Source organism: Paralichthys olivaceus, chromosome 13 (genome assembly GCF_024713975.1).
Source record: "Paralichthys olivaceus isolate ysfri-2021 chromosome 13, ASM2471397v2, whole genome shotgun sequence".
Classification (NCBI taxonomy): Eukaryota; Metazoa; Chordata; class Actinopteri; order Pleuronectiformes; family Paralichthyidae; genus Paralichthys; species Paralichthys olivaceus.
The window spans coordinates 18,985,167-19,003,424 of NC_091105.1; the positions used below are offsets into that span (position 1 = coordinate 18,985,167).

Genomic DNA, 18,258 nt, shown 5'->3' on the forward strand with positions numbered 1-18,258 from the left:
TATACCAGCACATTTTACTCGGATTATTCCAGTAGAGCGTCTTACACATAGACAGTTAATACAGATGGATGACATCTTTCCACTTCCCCTCAAAAATGAAGCCTAGATATCCCAGATGGAGCCATTGTACCGAGGTCCCACCCATCTACACCCTCAAACAATCACAAGTCAGTCTCAGCTGTCAATCATGTCTTTACTTATCATATCCAAATTTATCAGAAGCACGAACACGCGTCAGTGACGTAAGAACTACGTAAAAGGTTTTGGCAATACTTTTGGGAGCTGTCATTTCGTCCATCTTTTTATATCGTCTACGATCTAATGAAACACATGAGTGAAATAAGACCAAACACTGCACCTCCACGGTTTGTACGAGAAAATGAATAAAACCACTTCAGTTTGGCGGTGCCTGTTTGTACAGACATAATATGTTCACACCCTATGAGCTCATTCCTTTGCACATCATTTATGCAGATGTATAAAAGCAAAACAAACATCTGTGTTTCGTTATCACTGCTTATCTGATGTGTGACAGTGATAGCTTGAGAATGAATGAAAGGAGAATAGTTGGTTCCGCTTGCAACACAATGAACAAATGATGTGCAACTGACTAAGTATGGTGCTGAGGCCTGTGCTTGAAAATCGAAAGTTTCACAGTCGATGCACAAATGTTTATTTTTTTGTCTGAATCTCATCATTCGTTTCCACTTAGTGTCATACAAGTAATAATCTCTGCTTATAAGCATTGGATTCTTTATCATTTAGACTGCAGCTGTCTGGGCCTCAAGTGTTAAAAGCTTCTGGTAAACGAACACACCAAGTGAACGTCATTAACATTTTTTTTAGGTGTCCAACAACCCATGTGCACGCATACAGGTTCACTGTTGTTTACTCATTGATGCATGAACAACAGAACTGATGCATAAATTCCCCACACAAAACTGAACGATTTTAAATTCAAAACAACTCAGAATGAGAAGCATCTGATTAGAAGTTGAGGACACTGTGAACAGTTTGGGGATTCTTTATAAAGTCCCTGCAGTGGAATGAAGCATTTTTTACCCACACACTCCTGCACTGATACCTCTGACAGGTTCAATCAATTGTCAGCTTTTGCTGTTTGACAGTGAAACCCAACTCGGAAACAGTGTTGCAATTAAGACTTTTTCTTAATTACACCAAGACTGTTTCATATCTCAGGATGTTTTTGGATTTTCCGTCTGATCTGTTATGAACATGATGTCTCAGGAACTCATTGAGGTATTTTTTTTAAAATTTGTTACAAACGAATCCACAGGTTTATTATGACAATACACCTAAACCCTTTTTGTTCATTCTTTCAAAGTGTTTTGGTTGTCCATCCATCTGCATGTGCATTGGTCCAACTCATTCTTCTGAATGCGATCACTCAGCAACGCTTTCATTACATCAGGCACAAATGTCCATTTGAACTGGAGGATTAATGGATTAGATTTTTGTGGTCAAAGGTCAAAGGTTGAGGTCACTGTGTCCCCACAAAACCCGCTTTCGGTCATGACTCTAGAATTCATACACTACTTTTAACAACACACTTAATACCATTCATTTCAAGTCTTCATTACATATATATTAGTCTGGACAAACATGTAAAATGAAACCAAAGAGTACAACCACAAGGCGGTGATTTTACTTTCATATATTGTTTCAGAAGGACTACAGGCTTCCTGCGGAACTTAACCTCAGGCTTAATCCTGGACCTATCGATGTGACGGGTCAGCGTGCGGTGCTGCCACAGAGAAAACAATATGGAGAAAGGGGTTGTTTCAAGGTGGGTTTATTGATTATTCTCAGAACCGTGTTTTTGTTTGCGCCTGCCTTTTAGAAAGGAAAAGAAAAAACGGAATATAAAACATAAATTCATCCATTTCTGAAATGTTAAACACATCATCACTGAGTCTTACAGGCCAGATTACAGCTGATGTGTTGCTCTGTCGAGCTGAAACTGTAACGCATGGTGCATTCTGCCAACATCACAATACTTATTATAAAGGTTTAATATGTCCTGGAATATTGCAGTTTAGGTCATTACAAAATACCAGTGGAAGTATACAGTGGGTGGTGTTACTGTCAAATGGCATGAAGACAGGTTTATGATTTGAATTCCTTGGGTGGTGGAAACACTGTAAGACTACAGTGAATATTTATCAATTATTGTATTTTCAGGCAAAACAATATTGAGTTTTGACGGGATGCTCAGGAGGCCCTCTTATCCGGGATCTATGAAAAGAAAACAAATGGCTTGTTTACTCTGGAGTCGCCTCCGTCATGTATCTTGACTGGAATTGATTTTTTTTTTTGGAGTAAATGTGGAGCTCAGTTTTCCCACACAAACCACAATAACATACAGAGTGAAGGCGTTAATGCAGAGATGCCTCCTACAGTGGATGTGGTGGATCCACATGTGGTGACTTCACTAAAGTAGAAAAGCAAATACAAACATAGCTGTATTCAGTCTGAGAGCCCGTTTCAAGAGACATAAATCCAGGGGCTTCCACACATTTACTTAGTCAACTTTACTCAAAGGTTGTGTTTTTGTAAATGTAGAACTACTGCTTGATACAATCAAGTACAACACCATCGATGAACATGAGGAGATACTGTGAAAGTGTTACTCCAATTTGTAGAACTCAGAGGACAAGTTGTGTAAACCAATCCCTTTCAGACATCTGGAGGCTTTTAGTCTCACAAAGGTCAAAGATGAGCTTGCAGAGGATTCTCAGAAACTAAGCACTGCTTCTGTTCTTCAAAGTTTAGCTAAAGAAAACCTCATTATTTGTGGGATGGGACAGACTAGCTGTGAAAACAGAGCTGCGTCTGAAATGGACCAAAGCGTCCATCAGTGTTAATGTATCTGCAGAGATGTGGCCAGACGATACACACGATTTAAAGTTCCAGCTCATAGAGAGCAGTGCAGCTGCAGTTTGCCCGCTGATATAATTCAGTGTTTAATTAATGTTCCATCAATAAAATGAAAACATAAAATATGTTTAAGAAACTAAAATGTCACTTTCTTTACTGGTTCTAAATAATATAAGAAATCAAAAAATAAACGAGGCACAAACTGCTGAAGCCTTAACAGACCAGAATGCAAAGCGGTCGCAATACATAAGAGATGAGGGTCACTGTCAGTGTTAGAATGACACGGATCAGTGACACGTGAGATAAGAATCCCTCCTGTAACACGGTCACAGTGTTGTTTTTGTTCCTCAGCTGAGGCTCAGGTCAGTCACTGAGTCCGACACCTCTGTGTTGACCTGGGCCGCGATGCTGGCAGGTGTTACATTCAGGTGGATGTCGTACTGCTGGTCCACACCCAGGTAGCTGTCACTCATCAGGTACAGTGTGTAGATGTACCTGAAACCACATGGGTCAACAGTTAGTTTATGTTTCTGGACATAAATGAATTTCACTGGATTCCTCGCTTTTGTCTGAAGCTCAGTGTTCTTTGTTCACATAAGGTAAAAGCTAATGGTGTTGAATCAGCGTCACAGGATGAACGTCAATGGCACCAAATGTGTATTAATCCACCACTGAACTAAATGTTTCATCCTGAACATTTGGTAAAAATATACTCAAGCTGTTTTATGAAATGCTTTAATAAATGAAAGTACTATTGAGCTGCCTGAATAAAAAACAAGTAAATACTGTTGAGCTGTTTTACAGATGGCATGTTCCCCCCCGAGCTGTTTGCCATAAACAGGCCTCAGCATTCAGAAAGTATGAAGAGACAGATGAACACATTGTTGGGTTTTATCTTTAAAGTGGGACTTCCCACAGTTTAGTTCATTTTATGAGGCGGGGAATTCAAAGCAGTAAAACAATCTTTTAAATTCTGGAGAAATGATTGATGGTGTAAATGATTTATGATGTGATTCAGAGTCATTGCTTTTCAATAAGAATTAATCAAACAGACATTCTCTTCTGCCAAACATCTCTCAGAAGTCCATGATATTTCATGGATTCAGTGACTAGAAGAGACCATGTCACAACCTGCAGCTTTGTCAGGAACTGTTGAATAAACGTGTTGGACTATAAACCTGTGACAACTACGAACCGGGACTAATCCAAAGTGTCTGTGAGACGAACGATGCAGTTCAAATAGTTTGACCTGCAACTGGTCTGGAGACTAAAGGTGCTTCAGCGACTGGTGCACTGTTCCCTCTGAATGATTGTATCTGGAGAGTGTGGAGAAAAGCTTGTGTTTGTGTGTGGTTCAAATCTCCTGTTTGTTCAGCTTCTTACTTCCCAGTCTTCTCCGGCGTGTAGAAGGCCACAGACACAGACATGCGGTTGCGCACGTATCCAACCCGTTTGACCGCCAGCAGCTCCCTGCGATCCACCTCCCCCAGCACCAGGAACCAGCCTTCATCCTTCGCCTTGGGAAACCTGGGAGCCTGGGCCTTACTGTCCTGCTTCCTCTGAAAACAACACACACACACTGTACAGTCTGACAGTGCTAAAGAGGCTCACACATCTGGTGTATCCGGTTCATTTGAGAACGAGATCTCAGCTGAGGTGGCTCTTTGAGATAGATTCAACAACACAATGCAGATTATATAAAAATCTGATTTCTAATGAAAAGTGAGTTTCTTGTCTATTGTGAAACATGAGTGTTTAACAGGCCAAAAACCCAGAGATACATTCTCTTATTTTTTAAATTACTTACAGAGCAGTTTTTTTTTCCAACTGGATGACAACTAAATGTGTTTCCCTCAAAAACAACAGCACTGAGCAAATCAAAAGACTAATCCCTGAATCATACTTTCTTCTGGACTGAGCACTGATTTTCAAAACAGTTCAGTTCTTCAAAGAAGAGTCTGAAAAAGTCTCAGAGCACTTTGAATCCAAAAGGCTGTGTCCCACGTTTAAGTTTAAAGTGGTCGTTCAAGATCCTTTCACAAACCAGCCCCCCCAACGTTATGGAAGCACAACACTAAATCACTGCAGTGATAAGTAGCCACAGCATCTGAAGATCAGTATATCTTTCTGAGACAGAGCTGCATCTGTGGCCAACATGCAAAGCAACCTGGACAAAGAAAACCAAGTTGAAAGGAGTCCAAAGATAAACTGCAGCTTTATCAGGAGAAGAGCAGTTCTATTTTCATTCATACAATAATTACTTAAATGTTTCATCCTTTTTGTCTGACTTCTCTGGAAATCAAATGGTCAGCAACACAAGTTTAAGTATCAAAGGCTCTGTTCTCCAAAGACCCTTTGAAATCTGATTTGAGAGTTTCCAGCCTGAGATGCATTTGTACAAATCAGATTGGAAATGTAATTTGGATCCTTTTGCTGTCCAGACTTTGTAAAAATCAATTCTATTATCTGCATATGCTAAAACATTGATTCAGGCCGACAGACTGAACAGGGCCAAAGTTCACAAACTGTAGGTTTTTACTTTTTCTGCTGTGAGCAAATGAACTGATCACACTGATTCCACATATTTACAATATTTACACTTTGTTATGTTCTCCACCAACTCACAAGAAAACCCTCTGGCTGCTCACGATGTTCACCTGCCTGTTTCTAACTGTGTGTTCCACAGACAGACATGTCACTTGATCTATTCTTCATATAAACATATGGACTATTGCACATTTCAGTTAAGATCTTAGTATTTAGTATCTAAGAAGATATGCAGATGCAATATATTTGAATAAATTCACATTTGACACATTTCTATCACATAAACAGAGCTAATACTGATACATTGTAGTCTGTCTGTGGAAGGTGTGGGGACGTACTGACCCTCTGTTGGCCTTGATTGATGCGTCTCAGTGACACTTGCAGGACGTACTCCTGGTCAGCGTGGACACGCAGCCAGCTGCTCTCGTCTCTCAGGTTTGCTCCAGCTGCAGGTAGACGGATCTCCGTTTGCTCCTGCTTCTCCTCCCACCAGCCCTTCACACTCATCTCAACCTCCAGCACTGGGAGATGACTCAGGAAGGACCACGCCTGACAGAGGAGGAGGAAGACGGTGACAGGAGGAGAAAACAGATCAGAAGGAAAAGAATAGAAGGAAGCACCTCATATCATGTTTGATTGAATACCAGTTGCTGATGACACATTTCAGCAGGTTTGTCGATAGGACATTAAGCGAAGGTCTGCAAGAGCTAAGCATCATACTTTTTAATGAAAAGAAAGATGTCTGGATCTGATAGGATGAAGTCATTGAGTGTTCAACATACTGATAGACAACAGACTGGGGTGTGGGTCCAGGTTTGATCACAGTTTCTAGGAATCTGTCGTCTAGGATGAGACAGTGACGTTGATAATCACAGCTGTATGTTTTATTTTTCAATGAGCATTTAGTTCTGGTCCATTTCCTGTTCACGCTGCCTCATTACAAATAAACCAGGAAGTGGCAACACAAAGTTTTATTCATGGCTGATATAGAACTTATTTATTGGATAATACACTCAGAACTTTAAAGATGCATAATCATAAACAAACATAAATGTGCTCTACTGAATCCCATGTGTTCTACCTTATGAAAAAGGATCATTATTAGTCCAGACAACAACTATCTAACACAATTAAACTAAGAAAACACATTTTAAATTACAGGGAACATTCCCACAGTCACATACTGACACACGAGTCCAATCGGCACTGAACTGAGAGAACCAAACTGCTGCAGTATGGAAGAACCATGACAATTCATAGAGACATCAGAGAAGTGAAAACAAGCCATATGTTTGTGAATTACAAACAGTGCATGGTTTTCCATCTTTTTTCCTTTAGCCCATCTTTTTACTCCCCTTCACAGTTTCCTTGTCTCTGATTGGATCAGCGTTTGCTGCTGTTGTCAAAACTGTTTTGTCTTGTTTACTGGTTGTTTGTGTGTCTGTTATGGAATTATTGAAATATGCCCATATATGCCATGAGGTGGATAATAATTTCAGTGGCTGGCAGAATTTTGTAACTCAAGTTCAATAGTGCAAAACTCTGATAATTTCAAACCAACTGTAGAAATGAGATGTCCAAGTTTCTTCAAATATTCAAATATGACTATGAAGTGCTACTCAGGAAAGAACTGCAGATTTCTGAAAAAGTCATCGTGGGTTTTAAGAGGGAGTTCGTGTTTGATGGACAGATCCATGAGCTTCGGCAGAAGGAAGTCCGCTGTTTGATAAAACCTTAATTCATTCTAACAGACACTTCTCTGGTCTTAGGAGCCTCTTAAGTGTTTTATGGAGAATTTTAGAAACAGTTGGTTCAACCCAAAAGCTTCAGCACAAAGAGGAGATAAAACATACAAAGGTAAGGCTCAAAGAGAGTAACGGGAGTAGAAGAGTGTGTGTGTGTGTGTGTGTGTGTGTGTGTGTGTGTGCATGCAGCCGTGTACTGAAGGCTGGGAAGAGAAAAAACCCTCTTCGGTTCAACCAGCAAAAGCTATTTATATGAGGATTACTCTCCCTGAGCAAATCAGACAGGAACACTGCTGCACATCTAATTATTTAATTAGAGAGGCTGCCACACTGCGGGGGGTGGGGGCAGTGGTGGAGTAAAGGTGGGGAAGGGGGAAAGCGGGGACACTGATTGGGTGAGGCCACAGGGTCTGTCGATGTGCCCGGACACTCTCATTACTGCTGCAATTAGCACTTAAATTGGAGCTGTAAACCCCATCAATGGAGCTGTAATTGAGGATCCTGGAGGTACCTGCGACCACAGTGGGACGACTGCTCATGGCACATCAATGATAATGGTGTGTGTATGTGTACGTATGTGTGTGTGTGTGGGAGAATTGTGTATGATCTGCATTAACTAGATGTGGGAATAGGTCCATTCTGAAGATTCATTTTGGAAAATGTGCAATATTCAAGTGATTGCATCTCACTTCCCTGCTCTAAACATCATTTCTGTTTGCAAACACCATATTAATTTCTGTTTTTAACCATATCAAGGCAACGCAATGCACTTCCTGTGCCAAGTCTGTCAGAGATTAAAAGAAGACAAAATCAAAGATTGGCAAAATAACCAAACCAACCAACACGTTGGATGGTTGTAATGACTCGTTGGGCTTTTTGAAAATGTAGACAGTATACTTGGTGAGCCACACCTTCCTGAAGATTAAATGTAAAGACTTTAAAAGAATATATCAGGCCCAGTTTCCTTATTTACTGTTATAACACTAACACATTTTTATGAGAGTGAGCTGGTCTTACAAATAAGACAGTTCTGGATGTTTGAACACTTCTTAATTGTTTGGAAGGATGCAGGCTGTGTGTTCTCCAGCCCATAACAAGTTTAAGAGTCATCTTAAATCCTCTCTTTTTGATAAAGCTCATAGTGCTAATACATACAATGCATAGAGCTAATTCAAGTCTGCCTTACACCAGTTAGGCTACTATAGGTCTAGATTGCCAAGGGAAACAAATCACATGGAGATGACACATCCTCCTCTTCTTCTTCATCGCATTAATGTCTCATCATTACCATTCCCTTCATCTCTGTCAGACTTGTTCTTATATATTAATACTTTAAACATTGATACACTTCTGTAAATATTGTTATTTTATCATGCTCTGCTATATGTGGCATCTATTACACCTCTGTTTTGGGATATAAAGGACCTCTACAATCCCTGGTGCGTACACCAATCAACATTTTCTCTGTTGTGGTTGTTGTCTGTTGCACATTAATATGACACTCCTACCACTGACACATGAATTCTAAGTGATCAGATCTCAAAGTGTCTTGGGTGTTTTCACACCTGTACTAAGAGCTGAACAGTTGTGATGGGATCACTCAAGACGAATGTTAATATCAGGTATGAAGTCATATTGATAAGAGTCATATTGCCATTGTGCTCTTAGGGCAGTCATATTAGTAGCCTTACCTGGGCAATCTGATTTGAATGAAACTCTTGTCCGACAATAGCAGCGAAAATACTTTCTTTTCCATTGCAGGCAGCAATCAGCTCAGGAAGTCCTTCAATTGGTCCATTGTAGCCTCCTCTGTCCCTCCTCTCCTTCCTGTTTGCCCATTTCCTTTTGAGTGATTGGAGGAGACAGAAGGGAGAAACTCTTGGTCATGAGGCAGCATCATAACAAATCCTAACCCACTTCCTGATATCTTTCAGCACCAGACCTGCAGCCTCTTCTGTTCTCATCCCTTTCTTGTACCATCTTTGTTGGGTTGGCACAAACGTATTTGACACTGTGGGATGCAGGCCTGGAAACTTATATGATGTGTGCATGGACAAACTACTTGAATCTGCTTTGAATGTTCACTCAATAGGTTCTGTTTGTGTGAGGGCATTTGCTCCTCTGTAGAAGTAACTGATGATGTTTGTGTGTGAATAGTAATAAATTGTTAATCAGTTAATCTTTTGGTGCACATAAACAGATTTGTCATTACAGTATTAACAACAACGTGGCAGATTAGCCATCTATTAGAGCTAGCTACAAATGACTGTATGGGCATTATAGCTGCACCTGTGGAGGAGGCATGCTGTGTACCTGAACAAATAGAGGTCTTGTTGTTCCACATGTGGCAGTGTCAGTAATGAGGAGTCATGCAGCCAGCGACCCTGGATAATCATCTGTACCAGGTTGCAAATACTGATGGCTGTAACAAGCCACCCTTCATTTGCAGCCACATCCAGCATTGCCTGTGGAGAAGAAACAGAAAGAAGTGTACAACTAAATCAGGATCGGTTCTAGAGTTCTGACTCAGCCATTTGCGTTGTGTAAAGCTTTGGAGTTGGGTTCAAGTTTGGTTTCCCCCCTCAATAATCCAAACTCTGATAGTAACCATACAGTAGTTTATTGTCCTCTTTTTCCTTTAAATATCATTTGGACAATTCCAAGCAGGCTGCCATATGCCTTTTACTAGAAATGGCTTCCATCTTGATACTTCACATAAATGTATTGAGGAACGTTGCTGAGAAGCTTCTCCTTCCACCAGATCCTCCATGACCACAGCCCCTTTTCCGTGGTTCCTCTGGTTTTCTAAATGGTCAAATTGTGTGGTTTCACAGGAGAGTTGCTCAGATGTCATGGCTGAGGTACTTTCCTAATGTGCCGTGTAAACAGCGGGATCTTACGTACACTTGAGTGGGTCTTACTCTCCAATCAATGCAATTTGCCAAAAGTGATATGTCTGGGACTTAAATCAAGTCCTAAACACATCTCAACACAAAAAAAGACAAAACCACATCTGTGTTAAATGTACCTACTCATAATTTGAGTTTGTCCAACAGAGAACAACAATTGAATGAATTTTGAGGTATGGATTTAAAAAGTTGTTAAAAACAAACACCAGCATTTCAAATTTTGCAAGAAGATCAATACATTTGGAAGGATTGACTAAAAATAAGCAGTCTGTGAAAGAAAAGATGTATCGTCCAAACATTTTGAAGCTATCACAGCTTATTGGTGGCATAGCACCTGTCAATCTGATAACCTTGCCCTCCTGGGGTATTAAATGCTCCCACCAGAGGAATCATTGTCAGACAAAAGACAAGAGCATCTCTTGTCTGGTTAGAAACATTTACTGGCTTGCTAACCAATGTTTAACAATCCAGCCAGATTGGAGAGCTGTTGCACCATCCATAAGAAAATATCCTCATTCAATTAATAAACAGTTTCAAGAAAATGTGATATGCATCCATGTATTATTAATATAGCATTTTCTTGAAACTTGGTTCATTGCCTTGTTGTAAGTATGGAAAAGGTGAGAACAGGCAGATTGTTAACTGATAGATATGTCATTTGAAATGTTGTCCAGAGACAACAACAGTCACGGGTTGTATTCACTTTATGTATCGTGTAAGTACCAATAAAAGTGTATGCTCATTCAATAAAAAAAAAAAAACCATAAAGTAACTGAAGACCAGAACCATTTCAGTAAATGGTAGCAGGAGGACACCAGAGAGGTAACCACATCCATGAGCCATGCAATATCACTGCCAGATACACAGCATGGAAAATCACAAGCACATGTACATATATACACACACGCACACAAACAGCCATCCTGAGCTGTGGACAATGGTTTACAGACGTACAGACATGGTCCTAACTTCAAACAGTACATACAAGAAACAAAATAAACGCCATCTTACACATCACGCTGTCAATGCTAAAGGATCTGATGGAAAATGTTTCATTGATGAAGTCATGGGGTTGTTGTCAGTGTTCCTCACTCTGTGATAAGCTTTCTATTTCAAAAACCCCGTCTCCTGCCACTTTCCACATGAACACGACTAGAGCCATTGTGGCTGCCAGACAATGAGAAACTTGGGGGTTACATTTAACCTCTCTCTCATGTTATTTATGGGATGGACCAGTAAGTTCAACTACAAATCACCTACTAATGTTGAACCTTCCCCTGTTGATTCTCAGCTTCATCTACAGCAGCACAGCCTCCAAAGATGTGCTTTCTTTTCATGTGCAGCACATTCAAATTCATACAACTGTGTGAACAATGTGTTTAACTGCAGGCTCCATCAGGTTAGACTGAATTCCTGCTTTTATCAGCACCTGGGAAGATATGAACTGACTTAGTGAAATCTTTCATGTCCAGATTTGTTAACAACTATATTATTATGTAAAATCATCACTATCATGAGTAAGAATTGAATCTAATATAGCCTAATAGTGTAATCAAACCAATTTCAAAGTGAAATGCCAAACTTGGCTTGCTGAACTCTGGTCTAGTTTCTCATGACATTAACATTTTTACATATGATATGATTGGCAGCTAGAGCCCTGTTCAGCTTTGGTATTAACACCAGTCCTGAAAGATCCAACCTCAAGTGGACAGCTCGAAGTTCATCAGATCACACCTGGCATTAAAATATGTCTTCAGTGATTGGATCTAACTTCCCTGCCCAATATGCAAATACACAAGTCCATCATTTCTCTTCACAAAGAATAATTGAATGTTGTCAATGTGTGTGTGTGTGGTGTGAGTTAATGGTGAATTAATGCTTGCAGGTCCTAACATGGTCTAAAAGTCTCAGGCCCACAGCCTGAATATCTTTGACAGCAAATCAGCAAATTCACACATTCTGCCAATCTGTATTAGAACACAATAATGTTTTTAGTGTCTGCAAAAGTCTGACTCACTATTTTCATATTTTGTTAAAGTGATCTAAGATTAATTAATCAGCCGTCAATCACATTAGTAACGTGAAGATGCTGTGTATCAGCTGCACTGTGAACCCCACCTGACAGATTCGGATGGCGTTGTCCAGCACAGTCTTGGTATCGGTGGTGTAGTCACTGCACGGTAGCTGGGCGTGGCTGAAGTGGGCCTGCAGCAGCAGGTGGGTCTTGGTGTGGGCGCTGTCAAAGGAGTGGGGGTTGACCTGCAGTGGGAGCGTCTGTGCCAACTGGCTGTTCAGCTGGTCCTCGTTGTGTCTGACGGGCAACTCTGCGTACTCCTCTGCATCCTGAGAGACAGAGATCAAAAGTGAAACTAAAGCATGCTACTGTCAGACCTTTTTAATGTGAGCGTCTGTATCCTGAGTTGTTTTCGCCTCTCCTCTCTTATTTTCAGCTTTCCCTTCCACACAAAGACTGTGTGGAATCTTTTCACCAGGTCTAATGATCTGCTGGTAAAAATCAATGACATTTTGAATTCAAATGATTTTAAGAACATTTCTGAATATGCAAGGACACAGTGAGCACCTGCAGGGGGTCATTAGGTAGGTAAAATGATGTTGATGGTCCATCAGTCTCCTCTTAGTGCTGCGGCTGTGCGTTCAGCCTTGTTGGTTATTGTAATACAGAGTGATGCACAGACACGCCTGGCTCCCCTCCTCTTGTTCACTCCAGTTCAACTTTGGCTAATGTACTCCCATCAACAGGCTGTGCTGGAGGCATTTGTCACAGCCTTCCCCTGCTCGGGATTGTTAAGACTCCATCCATCACTGACCAAAGCCTGTGTTTCAAAAGCCTGGACCTGAAAAAAGGACCTGAGCAGGGTGGGGGCTGGGCAGATGAATGATTTATCTTGCAGTGCTGTTGTGTCTGCATATGGATGTGCTGGAGAGAAATACTATATATCTTTATGTAGATGCAATTCCAACAATTCCACACGGCCTCACACCCTCCAATAGCAACATTTACTAAGACAGAGAGGGCAGGAAGTGCTTGGAGAGCCTGGAGCTGTGAGTCAGTGAGGAATCAGTAAGAGTTGAGCTACGCAAACAAAAATAGAGGGAGGTTCACACAGCTGAGACCTGTTTTGGGGGTCAGGTCAAGTACAAGTGCTACAAAAACACATTTACAAGTTTAACAAAACTACGCATTTGAGCTGGGGGTTATTGCTTGTCAGTGGAACTTGGGTCAAACTTCATTTTTGAAAAAGCAACAGCCATACTGCAGTTTGTGTGAAATGTCAAACAAGTGGTTGAGCGGTAACCCTCTTCACTTTTTTGTTTTGTTAGTTATCAGTTAATCGATGAAGCCATTCATCAATCAAACACGCACAAAAAAATAGTTTTCTGAATTTTGTGGCTTTTAATGCATTTTCTATGTTAAATTGTAAATTAATTAGCATTATGTCTTGAAATGTTTGATAAAATATAAAGAATCGGAAATCAATGTTTCGCCAGTAAAAAGTACTCTTTTGGATATTTCGTGATTTATTGTCATCAGGCTTGAACTGGGGACATTATGATTACATGGTCTTACACCCCCTGGATACCAGGAAGCCCCATTTCACAATTATCTGACTTTGCATAGACTGAATTAGATGGAACATAACATGATTAATTGATAAAAACTAAGATTAAATTGATTAATTCTTAATTTAAATAGCTTTTAATTACAACTATGTTTCAAGAGTTGGAAAGGTAATATTTAAGGTCTAGGTTCTTGTTTGGTTAGTTAGAATAGATGACAATTAAAATAATTATTAGTTACAATGTTAAGATTATCTATTACAGCTTGGATCTTAATTTTCACAGTTGGTGTAGTTCTACTCAGGGATTGGCCATTTTCAACAAGTTCAGAAAGATGAAAGGTCAGAAGATCAGCCTGGCTGTAAACAAGTCGACAGTTATTCTGGATTATTTTAACCACTTAATTTGGAGGTAAAGCCGAAAATTAGCCCATAATCTCAGGAATGAACCTTCACTGCACGGGAAAGAAAATCTCCTTCCAGCCTCCAGATCCCAGCCAACATCTATGATCATTTTCAGCTACTTAGGTCAGATGTTGTGCTCCCTGATGTCTGGAAGAACCCAGCAAATCAGAGGCAGGGTCATGAAAGGCGCAACAAACTCATATGCCAGAGCCAGAAATACATAAATAGAGAAATGGCCACAAAAATGATAATAAGCTTTAATTAAGGCTCCAGATTTCTGTTTGTCGACTGTTAGAAAGATCAACTCTTATATTGTCTTGTTAAGTTAACATATTTCTTCAATTGACATAACAAACATTATATCAAATTAAACGGCAATTCAGTGTGATTATCATGCTTCAAGAAAACAGTGTGTGGGCAACCACGGAGAGTAAGGGGAGGTCAAAGTTGAAGCGAGAAGCGAGGTAGTGATATCATTTTTACCATTTGTCTCCTTTAAATAGGTTTGGCTAAATCGTGGGTTTATTTCCAACCTGACTGATCATGTCTTGTTTCTTGATCTGATTGATGTTAATTGATGCTGCTGCTTCACAGATCTCTGTAATTGACTTGGTGCCACTTATCTATACTAGTGTCATCCTTTTTGTCTGGTTTCTTTCATTCATCTGGTATGTATACAGTATCTCTATAGTGGTTTCAGAAGATATTCAGACGCCACACTCAGTTAACACAATAACCTTTAATGACTAAGTAGAAAAAAAACACTAATTGAAACAATATTTGCTTTCTTACTTCACATTTTGACCAGAGGCATCTTCTTTGCTTTCATTATCCTTGGAATGTGTCTACAACTTCTTCGGAGGCCACCAGCGGCAAACTGAATCCACAGAGCTTGTTTTAGAGTATATGTGTAGTGCCATATAAATTACATACATTAATAACCATCAAGGAAGTTCAAGGAACTAATTGTAAACCTCCATGACAAAATGGTGGTGATGGCATAGACCAGGACAATTGAGAGTTCCCAGAGTGCCCAGTGTTCCCCATCTGGCCAAACTGAGTGACTGGGCAGGAAGGACCTAGACTAGGAAGGTGACTAAGAACCCAACACTCTCAGAGAGCATCAGAAGTCCTTTGCAAAAATGGAAGAACCTGCAGGGATGACCATCACAGCCGCACTTCATCAATCAGACCTTTATGGTAGACTGGCTAAAGGCCACTTTGAGTTTAATGGTGTATTAAGGCCTTCTTTGGGCAGAACTCTGTTTAGATTATGGTTTTCATCATCACTATGGTGAAGCATGGTGTAAGCAGCATCATGCTATGTTTTTTTTTTATTGGAGGCTGAAGACAGTGAGAGTGGTGAGAATTGAAGGAGGAATAAATGCAGACAAATACAAAGAGGTCCTTGAAGAAAACCTGGTCCTGAATGCACAAGACCTGAGACCAGCAAAGCTTAACATCTCAACATGAATGTGGTGGAGCCAACATCCTCGACAATCAAGTAACTGCTGTCAGTGACAACTTCAATGAGAAACCAGGCTTTAATGAACAATACATTTGAAAGACTGTCAAAAAATGTCTTCACTTTTCCATCATGAATTATTGAGTAGATTAATGGGAAAATGTTATCCACTTAAATTAAGGGTGCAAAATGTGAAGGACTCTTCATTACAATCTAGGGTCACTTCAAATGGTTCAACTTATTTCACTGACAAACTTAATTTGATGCAGTCTCATTTCACTATTTGAAAACTGCCAATTTAGTTAGCAGGAAAGAAAAGAGAGACAAAGACAAGCTGAGTGGTAGCAGAATACTCAGAAAGAGAAATTTGTGTGAGGAGGGGGTGGGAGGTGGTGATGCAGCGAGGCGTGGGTGTTGCTCATTAGTGGCCACGCTGCAACAATTAGGGGGAACTGGAGGAGCATGCCAGTGCTTTGTAGCTAATAGAGGGGGAGTGGACGGGGCGGCGGGGTGACTGGCCTATTGTAACGCAGCGTGTTGGGGAGGGAGGCAGCCGAGCATGGCAGGCCTTGGTCTGCTTCCAACTACATGTGTGCAAAGGAGAGTGATGTTAACTGTCTCAGAGCAGCCTCCCCTCCATATGTTAGCATCATTATAGAAGTCAGGCTGAGCACAACAAATAGACTTAATGCAAGAATAAAATCTAAACACACACACACAACACAACTAATGTGTCCTGTTAATCTTGTAAAATGACAGTTGTTAACAGTAATGTTGTAGTTTTGTTAAGAAAAAAAAACAGAACCAATTTTTCTTCTCCATTTTTCTCCAGACAGTAAATTATTCTCCCAATAGGGTGAGATGAGGCCCACTGCAACACGCACACGCACATACACACACACACAAGAAGTATCGTAGTCTGACACTATGTTAACAGTATGTGCATCATCATTCACATCAAGGAAAACATTTATTTTATATGTAAAAGAACAGATTGCTGCACTTTTAGCAAAAACCCAAACAACTAAATTCCAGATAATGAGAGTTTAAAAATCAATTTTTGACTAAAAAGAAAATTCTCCCACTGCAGCAACAATCATTACAGATATAGAGGCCCATTAGAGGCAATGGTGAAAAGGAGGATTTCACCCCCCCCCCCCCTCAGTGAATGTGTGAAATTACAATGTCCTGTGTTGACCCAGCCAATCAGAAGCCAGCGTGTGAATAACCTCGCAGCTTGGATGCACGGGGTCGATAAGTGAAAGGAAGATGGTGACCGATCACACTAAAGCTCCAGAATGAGCTGCGTTAATGAAGCTCAGACAATGGTGCTAATTCAAAAGCAGGGGGGTAAAGCATGTGTGCATATGAGAGCTGTGTTTCTACATGAACATTCACTGATGTGTCCTGTATTTTCAAATTCCAAAAAGAGTTCAAAGGCATGTTTTCTGTCACTGATCACAGATCCTCAGTGAATTTTTAAGATGCTAAAGAGCTGCTGTTACATATATTTCCAGCCTTTTACATACAGATCTCAAGCTGTTGAAGAGATGCAACGCTACACTGATATGACTGGGCTACAAAAAAAGAGGAAAATAAAGGACGAAAATAAATAAAGTAAACTTTGCCAAAGTGACTACTGGTTCAAAATAATTAACACTTTTTTTTTGTTGATATTTAACAAAATCAATGTTTAAAATATTGCACTAAAAATAAACGTGGTGTTATTTTTCAGGTGCAATTGCAGTTAATGTTGTTTGCAGATATTAAATTGGAAAATTGTTTGTGAGAAACAAATCTGTCTAATTGCCTGACCCCCACTTAGCACACATGGACCTCTGTGGCCAAAGTTTAATGATTTCTGATATTATGAGCAAAAGTGGAGACACTGTGCGACCCTGACTGTGCATACAAAGGAGTTGCGTTAAAAGAATTCAACTTTCTACTTTTAGCGGAAAGTTTACCCTTAACGATTGAATGCACTTATTCATGTCCTAACTGGATGTATTCATTATAAATAAAGGCAGACAAATCAAGGTGAGGTCCTCAATCTGATTGTTATCACTCAGCTAACATGAGAGGTTTGATTGTAGCCCACAAGGTCTGAATGTAGATTTCTGAATTGCATGTACCAGGAGCTCTAAACAGACTATGAAGCAGGAGCTTGACCAGCTTCATTAATTAGTCCTGAGGTTTGGCACAGACACAGCAGTTGACTCACTTCTGTGTCTGTCCACTGTCTCCTGAGATTGTTGACTTCAGGCCCAGTCTGTACATTAACATTTTTCAAAGTAACTGGTGTATACACAAGTGGATTCAAAACCTGGATCCCCAACAGCATCATTACAGTTTGACTTAATTGGTATCAATGCACTTTATAAAGCAATTTTAATATTCTTCTCAGACCAGCAGATACAATAAAATATGGTAAAAGTTCATGGGTTCATTAAAATGAAAGGGTAATTAGAAAATATCATTGATATCTAAATGTAGGATATATCAAATTGAGACATACTGATCCCTCTCAATGCACAGTCCTGCATTTAAAACAAGTGTCTCACACCTTAACTACAAACCACACTTCATAAATGCACATTTTCTGGTATTCTGCATTCATCACAGGTTTCAGTGTAATAGCACAGGTAGATAGAAAAGGCATGTTGTTGATAAGATGGATGTGGTAAGCAGTAACAGTAGCTGTTTATTGAACC

General features: G+C 40.1%; 1 protein-coding gene across 2 annotated transcripts in view; it reads right to left on the reverse strand.

The window, feature by feature from the left end:
• Positions 1-1,797: 1,797 nt before the first annotated feature.
• The window catches only part of ascc3 (activating signal cointegrator 1 complex subunit 3), a 125,971-nt gene continuing 109,510 nt past the window's right edge, over positions 1,798-18,258 (reverse strand). For both annotated transcript variants that reach the window (XM_020091324.2, XM_020091325.2), the window contains exons 37-42: positions 12,218-12,442; positions 9,504-9,655; positions 8,882-9,032; positions 5,788-5,994; positions 4,282-4,457; positions 1,798-3,393 (exon numbers count right to left, since the gene is read on the reverse strand). In XM_020091324.2, coding sequence (XP_019946883.1) covers positions 3,246-3,393; positions 4,282-4,457; positions 5,788-5,994; positions 8,882-9,032; positions 9,504-9,655; positions 12,218-12,442 — 1,059 coding nt within the window. In that variant the 3' untranslated portion in view covers positions 1,798-3,245. The remainder of the gene's footprint in view (positions 3,394-4,281; positions 4,458-5,787; positions 5,995-8,881; positions 9,033-9,503; positions 9,656-12,217; positions 12,443-18,258) is intronic.